General features: G+C 40.6%; 1 protein-coding gene across 8 annotated transcripts in view; it reads left to right on the forward strand.

Annotated features, from left to right (window-relative positions):
* The window catches only part of SORCS1 (sortilin related VPS10 domain containing receptor 1), a 469,944-nt gene that overhangs the window by 304,394 nt on the left and 140,118 nt on the right, over positions 1-25,432 (forward strand). For all 8 annotated transcript variants that reach the window (XM_079136908.1, XM_079136906.1, XM_079136907.1 and 5 more), the window contains exon 5: positions 7,180-7,253. In XM_079136908.1, the coding sequence (XP_078993034.1) occupies positions 7,180-7,253 (74 nt within the window). The remainder of the gene's footprint in view (positions 1-7,179; positions 7,254-25,432) is intronic.

Genomic DNA, 25,432 nt, shown 5'->3' on the forward strand with positions numbered 1-25,432 from the left:
TTATAGACTTTTACTTTTTCTTTATTCTCTTGCTCTCTCCCTGCTTATCTCTCTCTTTCCTGCATTTGTGACTAGGAGTTGCCAGTGGGATGGCGAAAAGGTGAGAAGCAGATGGGCAGGGGGAAGGGCCAAATGGAGTGATCCAGACAGGAAACAGCCCAGGAGGCATTAATTAACAACTCCCTGTCTGCAGCCTTTTGGGAGGGGTAGTATAGGCAGGTAATCCTGTTATCAAAGGGCTCTGGAGACATTAACATTCCAGTCTCCCAGCTTCCTGGATCCAAATCAGCCTCCATTTTCTCTATCTGACCTGATCATCTATCTACACTAACTGCCTGTCTTTTATTCTGGCTTCCGAGGGGTAGGTGGAATCTGGGATTACCATCATGTTGTCTCACTGTCGATAACCCATACCAACCAGCCATGATAAAGACTCCTCAGCTTACAGAGAAGTGCCGTGGAACCACTGCAGGTGCTGCTGAATTTGGTTTCCCCTTACCATGAGTTCTGGTTCTCACTTGTGCTGTGGAACTAGAACCATCAGAACATACTTCAGAAGACTTTGTGTTTCTCTGGACTGACTCTTTTTCCTTCCTATTGAGTCTGGAGGAAATAAAGAGCTGGGTATTTGCAATGCCTCAGGCCTAGCATTAGGAATTTATTTGAAGTCCTGAAGGTACCATCTCTTTCTTGCTAAAAGGAAGGCAGGAACAGCAGAGAGAACCAGAGAGTCATGAGGTGGATGAGTGCTTCGTTCTGCAGCCATCCCTGGGGCAGTATTAGGATGAGGCAAATAAATAGAACTGGCAGGGTTTTCTGTGAGCCTTTTCAAGAAATGCAATTTGAAGGCCCCCTGCCTCCCAAATGTTAAGGGCAAAGTAGAAAAGAGGAGTGAGCAAGCAACCTTGAAAAGAGCCAATAGCAGGAAGGGTTTCGCCAAAGGAAGTCTCTCCAGGAGTTGTGTGAAAGAGTCCCAGGAAACTACCCCCTGACAGGGAAGTTGCCCCAGGAAGCTTTGTGGTGAACAGTATCCTGTCATGGCAACCAGAGACTTCAAACATATTACCAAGACTCTTAGCTTTAGTGCAATTTGTCTTATACCAATTCCCATGGCATTGGCGTCCTTGCACCAATTTTGTAGCTGCAACAGAAAATTCATACTGTATATCTAACTCTCTGAAAGATCTGAAGATACACTGATTCAATTTGGAGGAGTATTGAAAAGACTTTCCAGGGACAGTGACAATTACAAACATTTGCATCAACACAGAATGTTGAGTTTGCCTTCTACTAGGAAAAAGATGCCATTCTTTTAGGGTTTGAACCAATGTGTGAATGTTAAGATGGGGGGCAAAGACAGGAAACTGCTTTCAAACCTGCTTCTCTCACCCCATCTTAATCTGCTATAGATTAGGAATTGTGAGTAAAACCACTGCGTCTAGTTCTTTCTCATACCCAAGTTATTCAGTCCCTTTTTGACACTCTTCTTGATTATCTCCTCAGGGCGCCCCACATCCAACTTGTAGCTTAACAGGCCACCCGAAGAGGGTGCCACAGATGTCTGAGAGTTGGTTATAAACTCACATCAAAACTAACCCTTAAAATCGCATCCTTTACAATTAAGTCTATTTTTATCTATACTCTTCTTATAGCAGACAAAGGCAGATGGTGAGAAAACAAGTCAATGTGAGATTTTTTAAGAAAAAGAAAACCTCAGGAGAGAAACGTGGCAGAAAAGAGAAGTGTTGGCAGCCTCAGCCCAGCATAATGTCAGTGTGGAGGGTTAGGCCCTGGGGCTGCTACGAGATCTTGAATGTTGGGTTTGTGCTCATTAAGTGGTGTTTTCAAAGACAGGAAAGTGGTCTCAGCTATCATAGAATGATTTTAGACTAGAAGGATTTTCTACCTTGTATTCTTGGTTAACCAGAATCCTTCCCTACTCCCTTTCAAAATTTCTGCTCCTTCCATTCTTTTCCCATATTTTGTACCAGTGTTAGCAGAATAAAGACAAATACCCTCTGCAAATGGCATTTTTGGGTACATGACAAAGGATTAGTAGATGCACATTGCCTCTTAAAACTTGCTGGAGTGTTCCTTCTTTCTCTCACTAATCTCTTTCTCTCTGTTTCTCTCGTCTTGGCATTGCTGGAGAAAGCTGCTGCTGCTTTCTCTGATGTGACAGATAGCAATGATAGTTCTCCGTTCTGTGTTCTGACAGTCAAAAGAAACCTTGGAGCTGGAGACGGACAGGGAGGGAAATAAATCTTATTTAGGTCCTGCCAACAGTATGAATTTTATTAAAGGACATTGACTTGTTCTACACGAAAACCTTCCACTGGCAGCTGAGATGGAATCAGTGGGGAAAGTGCTTTGATACCTTTCCCTTCTTTGCGGAGGAGAACTTTGCTGTTAGACTCGGTAGGCTTAATTAACACATTAACTTGAATGGCTGTGCGTTGTTGTTTTTTTCCCTTTCTTGGTATAACACCAGGCTGGACAATTAACTTCTTAGGGAGAAAATGCTTGAAGTCGTAGGTGGGGTATACAGAGCCACTTTGTCTTAGGGTGAATGTGCAAGACTCTACTTGCAAATTTTTAGAAGTTTCAAATGTACTGATATTTATAGACTTGATTTTAAGATATTAGACTATAGCTATGTATCCTTGGAAGCAAAGCATATTCCTCTAATTCCATTATCCATCTGTTGAAAAACCTGAGTTCCTGACTATGTAGATTTATGACAGGGAGCTTAACTTGGTGCAAAATCAACCCCTTTCCCCTCAATTATCTACTATACTCTGGGCATCTATAGATATAGAAAAATGGGATTCGTGACATCTAAACAATTTGCAATCATTAAAAAAGCAGGGAATATTCTCAGATATTTTAGAGTGATTTTATATAGGAAGAAAAGTCTACTTTGCATTAGTGGAAGACTCCCTTTAAAGACTGTTAAAAAATAAATATTAAGTATGTGGCCTGAAGTTCAGCAGTATCTGCTATTGTATCACAGGTCTGTGGAGATGAGGCCAGTGGGACTCTTCATGGGTAGGCGAAGGTGTGCAGAGAAGGCAGCCTTTGATGTGGCATGAAAGGAAACTGGCATCAAGGTGGACAGTCTTGAAGGAACCTGCCCCAGGGTGGGTAGCCTGGGTAAGGGTGCAGGAGGGGGATGTGTCTAGATGGGAGTGGGAGGATGAGAGGGCCCATCCACCAAGACCAAAGGGTCCCTTTCTAGAGATGAAATTGGGATGGATGTCACTGGGCTGAAGGAGAGAGGCTTGGTTTATTGTTTTGTGTACCCACTGATCCAGGACCTCTTGATGCTCACAAATAACAAAGCAGCCTTTTGAAGATATGAACAAATATCATGGGACATACCTGACTGGTCCACAGGCTCTGAATCCAAGCCTAGGTGATAAATTTACAAAGACAGGGAAAAAATAAAAAAACACAGATGCTGATACCCAACGATTCATCACAGAGATGAATTATCTATGGGAACAGGGATAGCAATTCCTTGGAGTAACCATATGAGCCCTTAGAGTTTCTATATGATTCTTGCAGGATTAACGTGAGTCTAACCTTCATATGCAGAATTATTATTTTGAACCATTTTGATTCTGTTACACTTGTATTGACTTTTGTAAATATGCAAATGTTATAAATTTACATAATATCTTATGTAAATATAGATATTAACGTGCATTTGCAGGTAGACATAGGCACACGACAGTGGTCTGAACTCTCTTCACCCTAAGATCATATAAAAAAGTGCAGCTCTGCACAAATAGAACAGGTAAAGTGGGAAATGGGGATCTTGCTGCTGTCTTACAGGAGTTAGTGTTAACTAACTGCTCTGCCACACTCTACCCACCCTGGGGCAGGTTCCTTCAAGACTGTCCACCTTGATGCCAGTTAACAAGGTGGCCAGGTCATGCAGGGGAATAAGAACCATGAGGAGCATCCTCTGGCTGCTTGAGTTCTGACTCAAGGTGTGAGTTGCCCCATCTTTCTTATCTCTGTAAGGAGAGCTACCTCCCATCTTGGCATTCTTAAAATGTATCAAACATGAATTGTTTCCAAGAAACCTTTGCCTTCCAGGAATCTTGGGTGTGCTCTTCAGCTTCCTATCACTATAACAAAATACCTGAGATATCAACATATAAAGAGAAAAGGGTTATTTGAATCACAGCTTTGGAGGTTCCAGTCCAAGATCAATTGACTCTGTTGCTTTGGGCCTGTGGTGAGGCAGCACATCATGGTGGGAGAGTGTGGCAGAGCAAAATTGCTCACTTTTGGACCAAAAACTTAAAAGAGGAAGAGGAAGGGGCTGGGGTCCCACCTTCTTCAGGGATGTTATGTTTTAGATATGAGGTATCATCCAAAAGCTCATATATGAGACAATTCAAGAAAGCATAGAGGTGAAATTGGGTTATGAGAATCTCAACCCAATCAGTGAATTAATCTCCTGATAGGGATTAACTGGGTAGTAGCTGTAGGCAGGTAGGATGTCACTGGAGGAGGCGGGTCATTGGGGTGCGGTGTACCTTTGGGGTATATATTTTGTCCCTGGAGTGTGAAGCTGCCTCTCTCTGCTCCCTGATTCCATGTCCTGAGCTGCATTCCTCAGCCATACACTTCCGCCATGATGTTCTTCCTTTCCTCCTTCCCAGAGAAGTGGACCTGGCCATCTGTGAACTGAGACCTCTGAAACAATGAGCCCCAAAATAAACTTTTCATCCTCTAAATGGTTTTTGTGAGGTCTTTTGGTCACAACAGTGAAAAGACTGACTAAAACAAGGGGGTACTTCCAGTGTCCTAAGGAATTCCCACGAGACCTCACCTCTCATGAGTTTCAACACTTCTCAACAGGGCCCATCTGGGACCAGACCTATTACATGGGACGTTGTGAGACATTCAAGATCCAAAATCTAACAACGAGCCAAGGAAAAAAAAAAAAAAAAAGATGTCAAAAAAAAAAAAAAAAGCCACAGATTCTCCTTGGCTGGATGCTCAAATACTCTATGACTAACTGATCCAGCTACTTGTCTTAGTAGCATCTTTTGTGGGGTCAGGGTATGTTTTGATCAAGTGGAAACAATGCCATAAGAGGTTCCTTAAAGTGTCAGTAAATATTCTCTTGGGATGCATTGTTCCTCGGTCATGCCCGGTGCATCCAGTCATTGTGAGTCACTTGGTGAGTCATTTGACCCTCTATGGAGAGTGGTGGCTGAGCAGAGATGGGCAGACTGGGCCGTTGTGGTCCTCAGTGCAGTGTGACTCACCCTCCACTCTGTGTGGGAGCTGGCAGAGGCCGTGGTGTTCATTGAGGGGCAGGTGCATTTCAGACCAGGGACATAGCAGGAAAGAGATGCTCTAACTGACCTTTTCCAAATCAATAACAAACTGTCCATGGAAATTCGGGTACCTAAAGCAGCAGGATGCTCTGGGCTGCCGTCAGAGGATGCTGTTCAAGGCAGAAGAAGTTCCAGTATGACATGAGGACTACCGGGGCAGGAATGTCAAGGAGCAATGTAGAATAAGCTGTATGAAAAGAAAAAGATGTTTTAAGGGATGAAATATGTGAGGGTCAATCCCCATCACATGAGTAGGGACTCCATGCCCTTGGAGGGTACAGAAGCAGGGTAGCAAGTGGACTTTAAATCTCACCAGCTATATGGCCAGCTGTAAAATAGTCAAAATAATTTCATTTCTCACAGGGATGCATTATGTGATAATGCATGCAAGGCCCTTGGTTCTGGTAAGAGCTTAGTCAGTGTGGAGTGCTGTTTTATAACCTGAGGTTCCTTTGGTGACTCCTAAAGACCAGCATTGGCTCCTCATTCCTGCAGGATCAGTTCTGGTCTCCCTAACTTGACATTCAAAGCTTCTTCCATGTTGCTGTTCGCATGCTCATTCACACTTATTTACGTGAGCCAGGCTTATTCATAGAGGGTCCCTGTCTGAATCACCACTTTGACCCAGGCTGCTTCCTTTGTGAGTAATGCCGTTTTCCTGGGTTTGAATTCTGCCATTCACTCACGTCCCAACTAGTTCTCCACAATGTCTGTGAAGCACCCCTTGCTGACACCTGACCCTTCCTTCATCCTGGGGGCCCCTGCCTTTCTCTCATTGTTGTCAGGTGCAAGTTACACTGAGTGGCCCTGCAGAGCCACGTCTAAATGTTCCACTCTCCAGTCTCCACAATGTTCTCTTGATGCCAAGTCAAGTGGGACCAGAGACTGTCTCCAAGCAGAGCACCGTGTGGATTCCAGTGTTTTGGCATGTGATTTCTAAGAAGTCAATTAACCCTTCTGAGCCTCAGTTTCCTCAACTCTAAAAGAGAGGTCTTAATATCTGTCTGGTAGAATTTATGTGAAGAGTAGAGATGAGGTATGCTGAACTTGGCATGGAGCGGGTGCCCGATAAATGGTAGGAATTATTATTAGTGACTTAAAAAACAAAAAACTACCTGGGGTACACAGGACATGCTTTAAGGATGTGTTTCCTATCTTTTCCACCAAGCAGAAACTTCAGGGAAGCAGGATCCTTATTGTGTGTGTGTGTGTGTGTGTGTGTGTGTGTGTGTGTGTGTGTGTGTTCAATTCTCTTGGCTATACTTGTAGGGAATTGTTGGACTATATAGTAACTTTGTTTAACTTTTTAATGTAATAGAAAATGGTTTTTCATCATAGATGTACCATTTTATTTCCCCACCAGCAACCCAAGATTCCAATCCAAGGATTCCACATCCTCACTGATATTTGTTATTGTCTCTTTCTAATAGCAGACATCCTAGTGAGTGTGACCTGTTAAATTATATATATATATATATTTTTTTTTTTTTTTTGCATTGAACTGAATGTCGAGCTTCTTATCAGGTATTGATAGGTCACTGGTACACATTCCTGGGAGAAATACATTTTCAGATAATTTGGCCATTTTTAAATTGTCATTTCTATTTTTCTCATTTCTACTTTTATTACTAAATTATAAAAAAAAGTTCTTTATTCTGAGAGTTATTTCCCATCAATATACAATTTGTAAGTTTTCTTTCCCATTTTGTGGCATCCTTTGACATGTAAAACTTCAAATTTTGACAAAAAAAACAAAAACAAAAACTGATGCTTGTGCATTTGATGTACCATAGGGCTGATTATCTCCTTCTCTCTACAGTTATACAGCTCGGCTGAGTTTGGGAGAAGATGGCAGCTTATCCAAGAAGGGGTGGTACCAAATAGATTCTACTGGTAAGTCTCGCCATATCCTCTGGCATATGAAGATATTGTTTTGTAAATGAGCCTTGGAATCTGCACCTTCATACGGCAGGGTGTGACACTGGGGTAGTGAATATTGTAAGGGAATGTAAAAAGTCATGTCACGAATTTCTGTATAAGCCCAAAATGGATCGTTGAGATTAGAGGACAGCAGGGACTTTGTATATATTGCTTTGATATGTTCCAATGAATCTGTGAGGAAGATATTTTTAAAGACACAGTGATTTCTATGACTAAAGGCATTATTTATACACATAGTGGCATATTCCAATAAATAGGGCTTACTTACTCTGAATGCAGCTCTTCCCCTCATTCCTCATTTCGGGTCTTCTGGAACTTCTTGTAGTGTGGGACACAATCAGTTGTCCTAGTTTCTTGCTTAGCCTTTCGGAAATACTCTATGAATTACCAAGCACATTTACATAGATGGTCTTACTTTGCTCAGGCTGCTGTAACAAAATGCTGCAGACTGGAGACTTAAACAGAATCCTGGAACCTGGGAAGCTCAAGATCAAGGTGCTTACAGATTTGATTCCTGGCAGGACCCTCTTCCTGGCTCACAAATGGCTGCCTTTTGTCTGTTTCCTCACATGGTATAAAGAGAGAGAGCTCCGCTCACTCTTGCTGTGTACCTAAGGAGATCTCCCTTACATCTCCTTATCTAACTCTAATTATCATCAAATGCCCCACCTCCAAATACCACCACAACATTAGAGGTGAGGGCTTTAGCATGTGAATTTGGGGGTATATAAATATTCAGCCCATAGCCTACACAAATACACAGGCATTTGCATTCATGTAAATGCTAGTTATTCACACTGATCTGTGCCTTGTTTGATTTTGAGAGTGTGTTATTATCTATCTACATATCATTTTACTCTAAGAATATAGATGGGAGGTAAATCATAATGTCTATTGACATTGCCTATAATCCCAGTGACTTGGGAGGCTGAGGCAGGATGATCAGAAGTTTGAGGCCAGCTGGGCAATTTAGTGAGGCTAACTGAAAATATGAAGTAAAAAGGGCTGGGGATGTAGCTCAGTGGTACAGAGCCATTAGGTTCAAACCTCATACCATGAAAAAAAAATAAGCTATATATGTTAGTGGGATGTATATATGGAAATACAGGAGCAGGAGCAGGGAGGGAACAGCAAGAGATAAAAGGAAGCAAAGAAGGTGGTTCTTTTTTTTTTTTTTTTAACACTCCCTGGTTAAATTAGTGGTGACCTCTGTCTGTGGGAATGGCTGAACTTGAAAAGAAGGCAAATAACAGAGGCTAATTTTAGCTTTTGTGTTTCCAAGGGCCTAGATCCTAGCAGCAGAATAAAAACAAATTTTGGAACATTTTCTGGTAATCTTAGTATTTCTTATCAAGACCTTTCGAATGCCCAGCCTCATCTCTGCCAAAATACGGGGCTTTGCTGTGCCCCAGCTCATCTCATCTGACTATGGAAAAATCACCGGCGGTGTTTCCAGGCTTCTGCTGCTGAAAACAGCGCTAAAAGGGACATGCTCAGCCAAGTTAAAAGTCCCTTGTCCCCCTTACTCACATTGTCCAGAGTCATCTGACTGACCTTTAAGGAAAATGAGCTCCCTGCAACCAGGCGGTGAAAGTATCCGTCTGCCCCTCCTGGGACCCCTCTGCCTCTCGGCAGCCTGAGCACTCAACACACGGACTGGCTCCCCACGCAAGGAGCATAACGGCTCCCTCCTCCACTCCACCTCTCCCCCTGCTAGATGAACTTCTAAGAGGAATGCATTTTTATCTTTCTCATTTTCAAACACTGCCCTAAAATCCCTGTGGGAGTCAAAAGCCAGAGAACTGCATTAAAGAAATCTCTTAAAAAGCAAATGAAACTGCCCGAAAAAGTGAAAGACAAGCTGTTTGAAAATAAACTGCCTCAAAGAAAACACGGAGGGACTTCTATATGGACGGAAGCCATTTCCTCCCCCGCTGCTTCAGTCAGGGTTTTAGTTGCTACGACCAAAAGACCTGCGGAGAACAATTAGAGGGGAAACGTTGACTTCAGGGCTCACTCTTTCGGAAGTTGCCATCCATAGATGGCCCACTCCATTCTTTGGGGCCCCAGGTGAGGCAGAACGTCATGGTGAAAGAGTATGGTGAAGGAACATGGTTCAGGACACAGCAACAGAAAGCAGAGAGAGACATACTCCCCTCACCCCAGACAAAAATATATACCCCAAAAGCATGCACCTAATGACCCACCTCCTCTAGGCCACCCTACCTGCCTAAAGTTACCACTTGCATCACTTAGTTAATCCCTATCAGAGAATTAATGCACTATTTAGGTTAAGGCTCTCTATAACACACTTATCTTAATGAAATATTACTCAGCCATAAAGAATGACTTTATGACATTGGTCAGGAAATGACTAGATCTGAAAACTATCATGCTGCGTGAAATAAGACAATCCCCCCAAATCAAAGGTCAAATGTTTTCACTGATAAGAGGAAGCTGAATTACCTTTAAACTTTGTTGCATTGTCTCTCATGAGTTTTTGGTTTGGGGACACCTCACATCTAAATCATAATACCTGTCATAATGAGACTTTTCTACATAAAGAAATTTTTGCTGCATAGAAGTTCATTCACCTCTCTCCTGCTGCTTCTCTTGAGAGGGCCCACCTGAGACTTGCTTTCCTAGTCCAAATTGACCTCTCACAGGTCCAGAAATTCAGCTCTGTCTCTCGTGCAGTTTCCCTTCTCTGGTTAGCATTCCCCACTCACTGATTCACGAAACCATTTCGTCTCTGTGTAATTTTGCCTTAAAATTATAATGTCAATTATTTTTTTTAAAAGGAGAGTCCATGTCTTTTTTTTTTTTAATCATTCTGTTCTTTTCTTGGTGCTGTATGTATATAGACCTCAGAAAACAAATAAATGAATGTGCTCCTCCATGTTCCTCCTAGAAGTGGAGTTAATGCTTTGCTAATGGAAGAGTTAAGACGGACCGGTTTTTACTTATGGCAGGCTTCCAAGGGACTCCAAATCTGCACGTGGAACACAGAAGTAGAGAGGAGACAGTACCCACTCAGAGGGCTGGACAGAGTTCGTTCCTGCCAGTAAAAACAAAAGGCATAGACTACTATGATAGAGAAGGAAAAAGAACAGAGACAAGAATATTGCCCTGTAAGTTGCACATGATACCCAATGTTTTCTAGCTCACTGGAGGTCTTATTTGCTCATGGCATTATTATAAGATGAACAGACCACGTCCTTTCTTATCTATTCCTTAAAGAGGGGTCTTCTGTTTGGAAGCTTTATTAGCAAAGCCATGGCATCCAAATGTCTTAAAATTATTATCTTTATAAAAGCATTTCCCATTACTGTGTATGAATCCTAATTAATCTGTTTGTTAAGTAAAATAAATAAAACTTCCTCTCTTTTCCTTTGGGAGCAAAAAGACACATCTTTCCCATTCAAGTCCTAGTAGTGTGCTAAGCACTATTCAAACTGAAGCTATTTAATCCTCATAACAGCTTTCTGAAGGAAGCCATTCATTATCATCAACAGATGGGAAATCTATGGCACAGAAAGATTAAGTAGTTTGGTCAAGGTCACACAGCTAGAAAGAGCAAAAGCCAGGATTTAAATGCAGGCTGTTTGTCTCCAAAGACCATGCTCTATTAAATCAGTGGACACTATTGCCTCTGCCTGTTGGCCTTGTTTTCTGGGTTGAGGGTTGAGCCTGGACATCAAGTCTACTCAGGCAGATGAGTGGCAGATACTCAAAGCTCGGCCACAGTGCTGCCTGTGTATCTCTCCAACTGAGCTTGGCAAAAGACCTCTCGAGTTCTGTAAGCTTGGTTGTGTTTTCCAGAGAAGGGATGAGCCCTTGTGAAGTGTACATTGCCTATTGATGAAAATCTCATGGTCTCTGCCCAACCTGGCCTGTTTTCTGACTCTGAGCTACTTCCTGATGCCAGCAGAAAAGTTGTCAATCAAAGCCATATCTAGTAGACCCATTCCTGGAATCCAAGCTGCTTCAAAGTACATAGAAACTATGAGGCTATTTAGGATGATTCAACAAGTTTAATTAAAAGAAACTTGCTTGAAGCGTTTCTGCTAGGATCTTGGCTCTGGAGGTGCAGACGGGCCTAAGAGGGATTTCTCTGGTGCTAAATTGAATCATTAAGTGATCATGGGTAATAACATAACACTTGCCATACAGAAAAAAATGAAGATGAGATCTTATCTTTTCCAAATCACCCAACACACTTCAGAATTACTTCTATTTGGGGGTGACAATAGCCATGCCACCCCTGGAAGCAATAAATGGCAATTGTAAAATAATTATGGGTTAAAACAGCTTATTCTCACCTTATCACAGGAATTGCTGTTAATACCATCGTAACTACCATAAATATGAACTGTCTTCCAAGGAGTTCATATGGCTTCCAGAACTGATATAGGGCATCATATAAAACACATTTTCACACAATATTACCATTATTGGAATAGATGTCCTTTTTATTTAACTGACAGCAGTAGTGGTCCTTGCTCTTTCCCATGTGAGAAGTTCTGGGAGATGGTGTAGCCTGGAAAGTAAGGCCTCAGGGACTCTGAGGTCTGCTAAGTAGGTAGTTAGAGGAAGTTAAGTCACTTCTGTGTGCCTCAGTTTTCTCCTCTGTAGGATAATTAATACCTACTTCATTAAATGAGATCCTTCTTATGAATTGGTTCCATGCGCAATGTCTAAGACTTGTGCTGAGGGCCCATGACTGTCAGTAATAACCTTTTGATAATGACCGATTTTACCTCTTTCTGTTGGTTCTTTTCCCCTGCTTTGTGTCCATTCTCAGGATGTCCTTCCCCATTTTATGCAAGTGGTGGACACTACCAGCTTTAGGCTAACAACCTAGCAGTTGCCTCTCTGCCTGAATTTCCAGGAATTGAATCTGAGTGTCCTGGCCTGGATCAAGGACTCGTTATCCATGGAGGCCAGACCCAGGTCTACCCTGGAGGCTGAGTCACTGCGTGACTTGGATGGGAGAAAATATGACTTCTAAAGAAGAAAAGGAAAATGTTTTTTAAAATACTGTTATTTTAAGAAGGGAGCATAGATTCCCATCAGGGGAAAAAAATACAGGAGGGAGATCTGAGTGTTGGCGAGATAAGGCTCCTTCAGGGGTTTGTGTTTTGAGTAACTATAATGGACAAGGTACTTATTGATTCTTGGATTCTGTCTTCAGAGCTCCTTTGTGAAGTAGTGGTTATTTTTTCCTTTTTAACGAATCAGAAAAGTGATGTAGTTTATCCAACACAGCATGCATAATACATAAGAGACAGGTTTGCAAATTTAGTCTCTGTCCCTTGCTGGTAATTGTTCATATCAACCCAACATTCAAGATTTATTTCCCATTGGCATCCCCCAGAGAAAAATGGAGGAAAAAAAAAGACTCCGCTCAAATTCTAAAACCATGTATTCTTCAGTTTAATAGTTCTGTACGTAAAAGTTGAGGTGTTGCATTTGACATTGAAGAACATGGAATTGAAGGGTCATTGGTACACAGATATCTCAAATAAGTGAAGCTTCTGCAAAAGCTAAATTCTCTGTTAGAGGTTGAAAAATGTGGTTTGTTGGAATCTGAGTTTAGGATAAAACAATAGAAAATTGTTCTCATTATAAACTCTTCAGGAATATAGGAAAATAGTAAATATGCAAAAAACAAGGGACTCTGAATTGTTAAAAATAGTTCAGACTTATAATATTGATCACGTTGGTCTGATATACATGGAGCTGACTGATATCAAGGACAGCTAAATGGTGATTACATATTTCTGTGACTAATTCAGGCATAGAAAAGTAAGAGTTTGCTCAACAGTGAACTTTGTTATTTTGGAAAGCCAGCCTTGTTTCAATATTTTCCAGGCATCATACGATAGCCGTGTTGTTTATCAGAGAGAGAAAGAAAGGCCTGGAACTCCATATGCAAATGTGTTTGAGCATGTATGATGCCCGCATTGTTTCCCATTGATCAAGGCTGGTGGATGGGAAAGATTGCCCATTCTATATCTTTGCAAGTTCTGTTTGTTGAGCGTTTCTGGTGGGTCAAGGCTGGTGCCAAGTATTTTGCTTGTATTATTTAAATCAGTCCTTAAAATCAATGATGGGAAATAGTTTCTTGATCAAGACTATCAAGACATGTGATAGAGAAACACAATCTGTCTTTAAAAACTATTAACGATATTGGCTTATTGGTCTGAAACATCAGAAGGTCTAACTTTATCAAGACTCCACTAGATCCAGAGGCTTATGAAATGGCTCGGATCCTGATCTCTCCCCTCTCTCAGCTCCATTCTCCTCTGCATTAGCTTCACTCTCAGGCAGACTTTCTCTTTGTAATAGCCTCTGGCAGCTTGCATCTTCACAGGAAAAGAAAATACCTTCTTAGGAATTGTTTCAGAAAAACTTCTGAAATTAAATTTTATGGACCTGATTAGGTAACATGCTTGTAGACATACCTGGGGGTAGAATCAACCTTGGTAAGCCACAGGGACAGGGAGTAAAGAATGGTAAAACCCTAGGAAATACTGAGCTGCTTCTACCCAAGAAAGGGGAGAGAGTAATGGAAAAACACCACAAGAGATCATATTATTCATAGATATTTTAATTCTCAGTGCAGATCAAAAATAAGAAGGTAAATAGATAAATCAGGTCCCATTAAGCTTAAACATTTTGCTCAGTGCTACATATTAGCAGGTCGTGGTGATAGAATTTAAACCTAGAGTGTATCTGAGGAGCCTGTGCTCTTCATGCCTATCATATGATTCCATCTCCAGTCTAACTTCATGACCCCAACATGCTGTGGGCCCATACAGCTCATTTCCAGTTCTCTCCTTACTCAGAACTATTATGTAGGAAGATATTCCACACACTTGGCCTAGTGTGCCTATCCAGGACTCTTTCCTCTAGCCTCAGATATCAGGTCTGCAAAAAAAAAAAAAAGACTGTAGTCACACATCTCTCTATGGAATATGAAATACTTTCTCTTTTATTTATTTATTTATTTCTACTTTTTACAGACTTTCTACTTTTTACAGCATTTGGATTCACTGTAAATAAATGGGGTACATCGTCTCATTTCTGTTTGTGCACATTGTAGATTCATACCATTCGTCTAATCATACATGCACATAGGGTAATGTCTGTCTCATTCCACCGTTTTTCATACCCGCTTCCTCTCATTTCCCTGTACGTATTCTAAAGTTCCTCCATTCTTCTCTCAACCCCACCCCCCAACCCCTTTTCCCTGATAAGTGGATGATGATATATAATAGTTTCTCTTTCTGATTTTGACTTGTATTGCATGAGTTCTTGTTGAATATTGCTGCTGAATCCATTCAGCGCACACACACACACACACACACACAAGGTTATCATGCCCCTCCTCTTCATTGAAATGTACTGACCATTCCACATGGAAGTAGTAACTTTTGTAAGCCACCCACATGCCATGTCCTCTAAAACCTCAACAGGACTTAGAGGACCTGACACGAGATGGCTGTAACTCTTCCCCTTTCCTCAGATGGATTTAGTGTATTCAGTAACAAGAAACTGAGCTTTGCATCTTTCCCCACATCCTGTAAACTGGAATTGAAATGGAGTCTGATGATGTCCCCAAGAGGAGGAAGGAAGGAAAGCAGGCAGGAAGGCAGCAAGCAGGAAAGAAAGGCAGGCAAGCAGACTCTATCAAATAACCAGATATGTTTGTAATACATCTGGAAGGGAGGGTGGCTGGGGTTTTGTTTGTTTGCTTGCTTGTTTTCTTTTCTTTTTGAGTGCTCTGCCTCATCCTTTTCCCAAAGCTGTCAGGTCTTAGCGAAGCATTTCTGAATGAATCCATCACTCACTTTCAATTTTATGTTGAGGTGGCCATGGAGTTTGTCACCATTCAGAATCAGCTAGCTGTCTTGCTTGCTTGCTTTCTCTCTTTCCTTCCTTCAAAGGCTTCCATATTCCTATATGCCCTGCATCCCAGCCTTAACACTTCAGAATCTTACATCCTCTTGAACCTCTGGATTTCTAAGTCCCACAGGTTCTACTTGTTGATATCATGTTTGCCACTTCCTCTTCCTTTCTCCTTCCCATTTCACTGGCTCAACACCCTGCCTCCCGCTGGAAGTAGTGAAAGGCAGAGGCCCTGCTTCTCCCCGAGTCATCCTACTGCCTCAGGAAACATGCGTTTCCCTACTGGAGTGTTTGCCTCCTTCCTCATTGCTAACAATGCAAAACTGGAAAGAGGAAGAACCTTGCTTGATTCTTGGGCACCTGGGCTTGCACCTTCTCTTGGAGACCTTCTGCTCACTTCAATTGCATATGCAAAGTTTCAAACACCAGAAGAGTGAATCTATGTAATAATAAGTCTATAGGCCAGTCTGTATTTCTTAAATGTATGGTTTTGTGTATGTTCTCACCTGGGTATAAACTGTTCTTATTCATATCAGCAGTGATTAATCAATGTACATCCAGACAGCATTGGTCCTTGTGTACAAGGATGACGTGTGGAGATCCTGTTCATCATGGGGGGCCTTATTGACCTTATTTCAAAGCCTACCTCTAATGTGGAACTTTTCTGTTTCATTCCAATTTTCTGGGAAAGAAGAATGTCTTTCTCCTCTGAATTTAATCATCGCTTTTGTCATGAATGAAATGTAATTTGACATAACATGCACTGTATTACACATATACATGTGTGATTGGTAGGAAGACCACAGATCTAGAGTAGATTCAAATCTCAGCTTCACTAATTTCTAACTGGGTGATTCTAAGAAAATATTTCACTTAACTGAGCTTCAATTTCCTTCTACAAAGTCTTATGGAATGGTATCATTATTATCAGTATAGTATGTAACTTAGGATTCAGTATGTTCTTCAAATACATCATTTTTATTTTTTCCTTTCCCTTTCCTGTTAAAAGATAAGTTCCATAAGGGCCAAGACTCTGTGTTTTGCATGTTTCTGTCTATCTCATACACTACAGCAACCAGAGCAGCAGAAACATGTGCATACATTTGTGCACACACATATGGGTTACATTAATCAAACTCACATATTCATATGTATGCATATATGTAAACCCATGAATACATGCAAATTGAAACACATCTTGAATAGGCTTCATTTGTTAAAATAGGCAGCCATAATTGGTGACCTCTGTCTTTTCTTCTTTCTTATAGAGGTTAGAATCCAAAATCAAAGTATAAATTGAAGGGAGGAGAATTCTAGAGCAGTAGAAGGCACACTTTTCTACACACTGGGCTATTTATTAACTCAACAGGCTGTCTGTCCTAAGGAGTATGCATGTCAGAAGAGGAATTCAAGGAAAGACATAATGACTGTGTCCTAGACTGTTCTCTCTGGGAGTCTGCCCTAGACTGCTGATATTAACAGATCCTTTGCATGTTTCAGAATATGGGATTCTGGAGAAGCACTCAGATCCTTCTTTTCTTTGGATTGTGGACTTCATTCTTCTACTCTCCCTTATCCTCCCAAAAGGTCTCTTTTGGGTGGGAGACCCTGCCCTCTGAGCTGGATCCTGTGGGGTTTGGGTAAGGAACAGGGAACAGTGACAGGAAACCTAGAGATCACACCCCAAGGGCAGTGCTGGGGGAGGGGCATCCCTATTGTCTGCACCATGAGTGACAGAGAAGATCATTTTCATTATCCTTGAAAGACCTGGTAATGATCTCACCAATGAGTGCTGTTTCCCAACCCTCTTGCACCTGCTTCCACTTCTTAATCTTTTCCTATGATTAGCAAGTTTTCCCTACAAATTAAGCTAAATGTCCCCTGCTGAGGTGTTGAATGCATCTCTTCTTCTGCATCCTTCATTCACCAAAGGCAGTCATTGATTCCTGTCTCTCTTATCTTGATGATTTCCTGTCCCCTTGGGCTGCAGCTCCTCTGTCTTTGAGCAACAAAGATGCAGTCACTTCTCTAGGTTTGACTAAGATTCCTGTGATGGTAGAGTGTAAAACATTGCTATGAATGAGAACAAAAGACTGGTGGAGGGAAATCCTAACTAAGGCTTCCTCATTTGTAATTATGTGAAAAGAAATTGGCTTGGTACTAATGATCACACCTCAGCCTTCATTTTTAAGGGATTCTGTTTTTGACTATGTTTTTGTTTATGGTTACCTTTGCTCATTTAATGGGCTACCTTTTGAATATTGTCTTTTAGTCCATACGAACAGCAATTAGTGTTTAAGAACAAGAACAAGTCAGAATGCCTTTGCTGGAACCTGTTTTTAAGGAGCATAACATGGAGCTATTCACTTCTTTAAGCCTCACAGTCTTCATCAGTAAAATGGTCATCACAAAAGAGTATTCTTCTGATCTATTTGTTGTTAGAATTAAAATCAGATAATTTAGGTTAAACACATGTCATATATGATGACTAAGTTAAACACATGTCGTATATGATGAATAAATGGTAACTATTGAAAAGAGACACAGGTAGGAGTTAAGTACTAGTGTCTTTCTGAAATGTGACAATCTCATTTTGATTCAACATAATAAATTCCATTTTCAAAGGGAATTTATAATGTGTACATATAGTTTACTTCTTCGTTGCCCCAAAATCAAGAACAATGCATGGAAATTGAGCTGCCAGTTTTATTTATATCTATTACCCAATTCACTTAATTAACATCAACTGAGTTATTTTAAAAGCTAAATCCTGGCCACAATGGCTCAGGAAGTCTAGTCCTTGCCCTCAAGGGGGCTTGCCTTGTTTAGGTAGAACTGCAGGGGGAGCGCCCACTAAAGAGGACACACTACAGCCCAGTGAGTTTGTAGCCAAGCAGATTTGGAGCCTGAGGTCACCAGACTGTCTGGAAGAAAAGCCAGGCATGGAATTGGGGATAGAAGAGCAAAGATAAAGTAGAACCTGCCACTCCTCTGCATCTGCCTCTGATCATGTCTAGCCAAACCAGCCTTCCTCAGGAAATAACTGCTCTTTTTTTTTCTTTTCAAACCCTGCGTATACTGTTATTTCCTTTTGGTTAATTCTAACATGAAACCAAGCAGAGACTCTGGGAAATAGCATTCTAACTTAGCCAAATTGATCCCAATCCAAAATCACCACAATAAGCCCATGAAAACATGTCAACTATGCACATCATTTTAAAACATGTAATGTATTAGTCGAGGTTCTCTAGAGGAAGAGAATCAAGAGGAAATATGATTATAAAAAGGGGATTTATTAAATTGACTTACATGACCAGAAGCTGGAGAGTCCACAATGGCTGTCTGTAGGCTGGAGAGCTGGAAGAACCAGTAGCTGTGTAGTCCAAGAGATGGAAACCCCAAAACGAGAGGGATTGACAGTGCTACTCTAATCTGAGACCAAGGTTCTGGAAACTACCTGGAGAATCATTGGCAGAGTCCTCTTTGGAAGAGTGAAGAAGCAAGAGTCTGATGTCCTCAGAAGATTGAAGCAGTGATGAAGAACATGTTCAAGAAGAGTAGAGCTTGCATCTGCATCTGCTTCCTTGTTCTTCCAACTTTTATTCCATGCAAGCCACTATACTATGGGGCAGTGCTGCCCATGCTTAGGGAGGGTCTCCACTTCAGTTCACTGTCCCACATTCTAGTCCTTCCTAGACACACCCTCAATGACACACCTAGAAGTCTCTTCATCATCATTACCTCTTAATCCTCTTAATCTATTCAAATTAATCATTGCATGTAACTTCCAAATGAAAACAAAAACAAAATTATGCTGCAATTTAATGTGATGAGATTTTTTTTCCCACCACATCTTAAAGCATAATAAGTATCTCCCCCAAAATATGAGAAAATTTGCATGTGTCACAGTATCTGTTTTTGTATATTCCACTTCTGTTTGAATCATACTCCCCCTGTCCATATCTTGTAACAAAACACTAAAATGTAGGGTTAGCCAATGTTAACATAGCTAAATGTTAAATGTATGGTTATCTATATAGCTAATCCTTACATGTAGAGGAATGGGTGAGAGGACAAAGAAAGGGAAAACTCACACACGTATGTGCTTGTGCACACGTGTGCATGCACACACATGCGCTCACACATGAGAAGAAATTAAACAGCACCTAGAAGAGTGCCTAGCACATGCCACATATCATCAAATCTAACACTTAATTAGATGAAGAGGCACATTATTTTATCAGTAAAAAAATATGCTAATTAAACTCCCATGATGATCATAAGATACCTACTGATTTAAAGAGATGTTGAAATGAAAAAAGAGTCTTTTGGAAGGGATGAAATAGGCATCCAATAAATATGTGGTTAATGAATGAGAAATGATTAATGGATGTTGGGGATGAGGTATTCCTAGATATTTTTCCAAGCAAAGGTTAGATAGGCTTGTCTTAGTAGATAATGACTAAGATGCAGAATAGTAAATTCAATATAGGAGGGTAGAGCAGATCCCCAAACGGAGGGGTTGCCTTGTTGACTGGGTAGGAAAGAAATGCAGAGTGGATAGAAGAAAATCCTAAAACAAACAGGACTAGTGAATCCATATAGATGACCAGTCCTGGTGTGCTCATGCATCAGAATATCAGGACTCAAAGAGAACTTAAAAGTCATTCCGTCAGACCTCCTATGACCTGAAGGAATCTCTTTGAAAAAGTGCCAGATAAATGTATGAAAAGAACCTTTTGGAGAGAATGGAACTTTGTCTGTCTGTCCATCAGGATCTATCTTCCTCTAAAGAGAATCTCGAGAGGAAATGGACCTGTCCCAATGTTCTTTATTGTGGGCTCTGGCACTTAAAACATCAACACCTCTAAATAGAACAATTCCATAATTTAGAGAAAGCTGTCAAGGTTTTCACAGGCATGGCAAGATATGCCCCGGGGTGGGGACAGAACCTGCATTTATGAGATTTATGGTAAAGGGTTTTACATGAGTGCCTGAAGTTTAAGGCAGATAAATCCCAGAAGACAAATACTACCAATAATTGAATTACAAAGCCATTATCATGTGCTGAACAGAGCAACTTTATGACTCCATTGTGACAAGATGAAACTTGTTAGAATATTTATGTGCCTGGGACAGTTTCTGCATCACCCTCCAAGAGAACAAAGCAACTCTTCCATACGCTTCCTATGAACAGTTATCCTCTCTCAGCAGTTCAGTGGCCAAAGAAAACAAGAGACCTGAGGGAGAAGAATGTAAAACAGATATGGCGTACAGAAACATCAAGGTTCAGATCTCACATCTGACCCCTATTGCAACAACTCCTGGTCCTGTTGTCCCCTGAAATGGGGCTCTTCCCATATTAACCAGGGAATCCTCAGTATAAAAGAACTATAGCTGCCAAATAGTTTCCTACTTCTGAACAAATTCAGAGTAAGTATATCCCAGTAATCAAGACACTATCCTAATTTTATCACTTTATTGAAAAATTTTGTAACTTCATTTTTGCAATTGTTGATGTCTATGATTTATAAATTTACAAAATCCAAAATAATACAGTTGTTTATGTGCTTTCTGTGGCAAAAGGGCAATGTGACCAATCCACTACAGGTGATGACTTTGATTTTGTAAAACATAGATTGCTTCCTTATTTATAGTAGTTCTCATTCAGGTTATTCTTAGGAGATTTGGATATAGTTTCTCCTCCTCTAACTATTTTTTAAATTTTTAAATAGTTCTAGAATTAAAGAACAATTATGGAGATAGTAGGAGATCCCCATTATTCTCTTTGCTCAGCCTCACTGACTTGACCGTCTTGCATAAACATGGTCAAGTGTTCACAACTAAGAAATTCACATTGGTAGAATACTGTCAACTAGGTGTTTTGAATTCCTCCAGACTTTTTACTAATATTGCTTTTCCTGATCCAGGAACTAAATCAGAATCTCATATAGCATTTATTTGTCATGATGTTTTAACCTTCTCGGTTCTATGGCAGTTCCTCCGTCTTTCCTTATCTCTTACCACCTGGGCAATTTTGAAGAACACCAGTCAGGTATTTTATAGAATGTCCCTCAAATTGGGTTAGCCTGATATTTTCTCATGATTACAGAGTATAGATGGCTGGAAATGACCCCACAGAAACAATATGCCCTTCTCATCACATCATGTCAAGGAGAACAGGGTATCGATATGTATTATTACGACGTTGGTGACCTTGAACCCTTGGTTAAGGTGGTGTCTGACAGACTTCTCCATTGTGAAGTTACTGTTTTTCTTGTTCCCTTCTCTGTTGGTTAGAAGAAAGTCACTAGCCCACGCACAAAGCAAAAGGAATTAAACTCCAGCTCCTGGCAGGAGGAGTGATAAAAACTGTGTGAATATATATTAAAGTAACTATAAAGATTAATAAATATTTTGGAAGAGATACTTTGAAGTTGTGCATTTTATCCACTAATTTTAGTATTCATTATTTTTCTGACCTGCACAAATTATTCCTGTCTGTTCTTCAGAAGATTTTATTTTGATCATTTCTTTTACATATACTAATTGGATACTAATTGGATTTCTTCTGGAAGGAAAAATTGTTCTTTCTTGACCATATATTTATTTATATCATGGTGATTTAGTCAGCTTTTTTTTTTTTTTTTTTTTTTTTGCAATGACTAAAAGACTGACAAGAACGATTTTAGGGAAGGGAAAGTTTATTTGATGGCTCATGGCTTCGGAGGTCTCAAGACAGCCAGCTCCATGCCTTGGGGCTCCAGGTGAGGCAGACCATCATGGTCGAAGAGTGTGGCAGAGGGAAGCAGCTTACACAATGATCAGGAAACAGAGAGAGAGACTCCATTCCCCAAATACAAAATATATACCCCCAAATCACGCCCCTATGGACCCGCCTCCTCTAGCCACACCCTACCCACTTTCAGTTAACACCCAGTTAATCCCATCAGGGGATTAATTCACTGATTGGGTTAAGGCTGTCATAGCTCAATTACATTGTAAACTTTTTGGGGGACTCACATCCATAACAATGGTTTAGTTGCTCAACCAATGCAGTGGTCAGAAAAGATGGGGAGCAATCCCAATCCTGGATTACATTCTGTCATTCCTTTATTAGTGGTCCTTTCTCATTTTAGGTATCTCTTTACTCTGCTTCTGAGCCGATGGCCAAATGATCCCTATTAGGCTTTAATGTAGTATTAATGTGTTGACTGCTATTTATGGAAAAGAATCAATAAAATTGTTTTTATTTCTTTTTGGTTTGTTTGTTTGTTTCTTTTTCGCTATTTAGAACAATTTTGGGTCTGCCCTGAAGTGGAGACCTCAGAGGAGAATGTCTTTCCCTGTGACTGATTTGCTTGTGTGATTGTTGAGTTGTGAAATTCACTAGTAGTTCTAGACTCTCCTGTCTTTGTTGTGCTGGGCATCTCACATACCTTCACCGAAACACACACACACACACACACACACACACACACACACACACCTTTCTTTTCCCTCTTCTCCTCCGTCCTAGTCAAGGATAAAAACAAGGCTAACTGCTCCCCTGGAACAAAACCAAACATCCATGAAGGACAATGACCTCTATTGTTTAGCAGTCATTTTAATTCCCCAAAGAATATACCTTCCAAATTGACCAACTGGAAAACATGTCAAAATACATTATAGGAGCTAGGTAAATATCCTAAATGTTTTATGTATTCTCACAAATGAAAGTCTTGAGTAAAATTATCTCTGTAACAACCAAAATCATGAGCAATTTATTTAAAAAAATGACAACATAAAATGTTTACTCTCATGAACAGAAAATAAAAATTGAAACAAAAAGTACATGCCATTTATTAATCTATCAAATAAATAGAATTTTTAAGAAGAGACTATTTGGCCTTATTTTGAGAATGGGGCAGGGCTGGGGGTTGAGACAGGATCTTGTAATGGAACCCAGATTTGTCTTGAACTCTAGGGCCCAAGTAACACTCTTGCCTCAGCCTCCCAAGTAGCTGAGATTACAGGTGTATACCACCCACCTGGCTTTCTAGGAAAGCATTGTGTACGGCCTTTCTGGAAAGCAGTTGTTGAAACCAAGAGTCTTAAGCAAATGCCCATTCTTTTTCTCTTTCTTTCTTTCTTTCTTCTTTCTTTCTTTCTTTCTTTCTTTTTCTTTCTTTCTTCCTTTCTTTCTTTCTTTCTTTCTTTCTTTCTTTCTTTCTTTCTTTCTTTCTTTCTTTCTTTCTTTCTTTTTTTCTTTCTTTTTTTTTGATACCAGGGATTAAATTCAGGGGCACTCAACCACTAAGCCACATTCCCAGTCCTATTTTGTAATTTATTTAGAGACAGGGTCTCACTGAGTTGCCTAGCATTTTGATCTTGCTGAGACAGGCTTCAAACTCAAGATCCTCCTGCCTCACCCTCCCATGCCGCTGGGATTACAGGCATGTGCCACCACGCCCGGTTTCAAATGCCCTTTCTTTATGGGCCAGTGTTCCTTTGTGTAATACTTCTCCTTGAAAAATCAGGGAGATGAGAGACATGCAAATATTTACCTGTGAAGATAGTGAAGTATCATCTATTTAAGTTAAAAGTTAGTTACTGCCAATATCCTGCAGTCAGCAAATTAGTGATGTGAATTATGGAATATGGTACAGCTGGTAAACTGTGCACCCTCATAGTATGTTATATCACGTTATGTTAATGATGTGATGTGAAAGCTGTATAGAAATAAATGCTGAACGAAATATTAAAGACGGTTATTTCTAGATGGTTTGTTGCATAAATGTCTTATTTTCCATTTACTCTTTTGCTATCCCTTTCATTAGGTTTAAATAGACACATATTATTTTACAAGTACAGTTTTCAAAGCAGTGCTCTTTAGATAAATACTACCAACCACAATCATAATGTAACAGTCAATCTTGCTTCCAAATGGGGGATGTCTTGTGGAATCAATGAGAGACAAACCCCAGGAGATCATTGTGACCCAGGTGGAATAGCCATGGAAAGTAGGTCTCTCCTCCTCCTGTCAGCTTCATCCTATCTCCATCGCCTGCATCTGCCCCTCAGATTCACTTGTCCTCTCTTCCCCACATCAGTTTTCACTCTCTTCTCCCCTTCCCTCTCTTTTCTTTCTGTCACACTGAGCTGTGGAATCACATCTTTAGAAATTCATGTCTCTAACAGAATAGTCATTAAAAAACAAGCAAAAGAGAGAGAAAGAGAGAGAGAGAGAGAGAAATTAAAAGGTATGTTTTTCACTTTCCAGCAGCACACTGGTTTCTTTGGCAAGAAGTTAGTAGGAGTTTGAAACCAAATTGGCAGGGCCTTTTTACAGAAGCGCATCCCCACCTTTGCCCTGTGCCAAATTCCTTCACACCTCATGTTCAGACTCCAGGAATTCTTTGTAAATAAAGAAAGGACCAAGAAGAATAGCTGCCACTTGACACCACAGAAATATCTATCCTTGCCCTGAAGATAAATCTAATTTCCTCCTATGTCTAACCCTAGCCTGCCCTGCCCTCTGAGCCTTACAAGAATGGGTTTATTTCTCTTCCCATCTGAAGTGCTGATGGGCAGTAACCAGAAGTACTGATACCCAGAAATAAAGCCAGAGACTGTTTTTGTGTCATAAGAGGCTTGTAAAATATGGAGAATCAACTTACTAGGGTCCTTAAACCAGCCTAATCTGAGGACCAGATTCCTGGCAGTTCAGGTGAAAACTGACACTATTCTGACAAGGATCAGAATTTATTAACCATTTTGCTCATGACTACAGAATAGGCCACCATCAAACTTTGAAACCTTGCATTTGAACGTCTGTCCTACAGATTAGCATCCAGTCTGGTTCCAACTAAGACATGGAAGCTTCTCCTGGTATGCCTGGGATTGCGCTCCCTAAACTTTAATACATATAACTCTTAGGGGATATCAAAATGTCTGAGCTTTTCCCATTATTTCTCCTTACCTTCTGAGTGTAAGATAAACACATCCCCTTCCCAGTTAACCTGAGACACTAAGGAATAAAAAGAAAAGGTGATGATTTTGTCTCCTTCGTCTTCCTCCTCTTCTTCCTCATCATCTCCGCCTCATCTCTGGAAGGAATGAAGGGCCTGGGTGAAAAGGTCTGATCTCGACCCTTAGTGTTATGACTCTGGACAAGGTGTTTCCTCTAGAAAGACTGGCTTCCTTACTTGTAACTTCGGGGAGGCCAGTGCGCTAGT

This window comes from Sciurus vulgaris, assembly GCF_902686455.1.
Source record: "Sciurus vulgaris genome assembly, chromosome: 4".
Classification (NCBI taxonomy): Eukaryota; Metazoa; Chordata; class Mammalia; order Rodentia; family Sciuridae; genus Sciurus; species Sciurus vulgaris.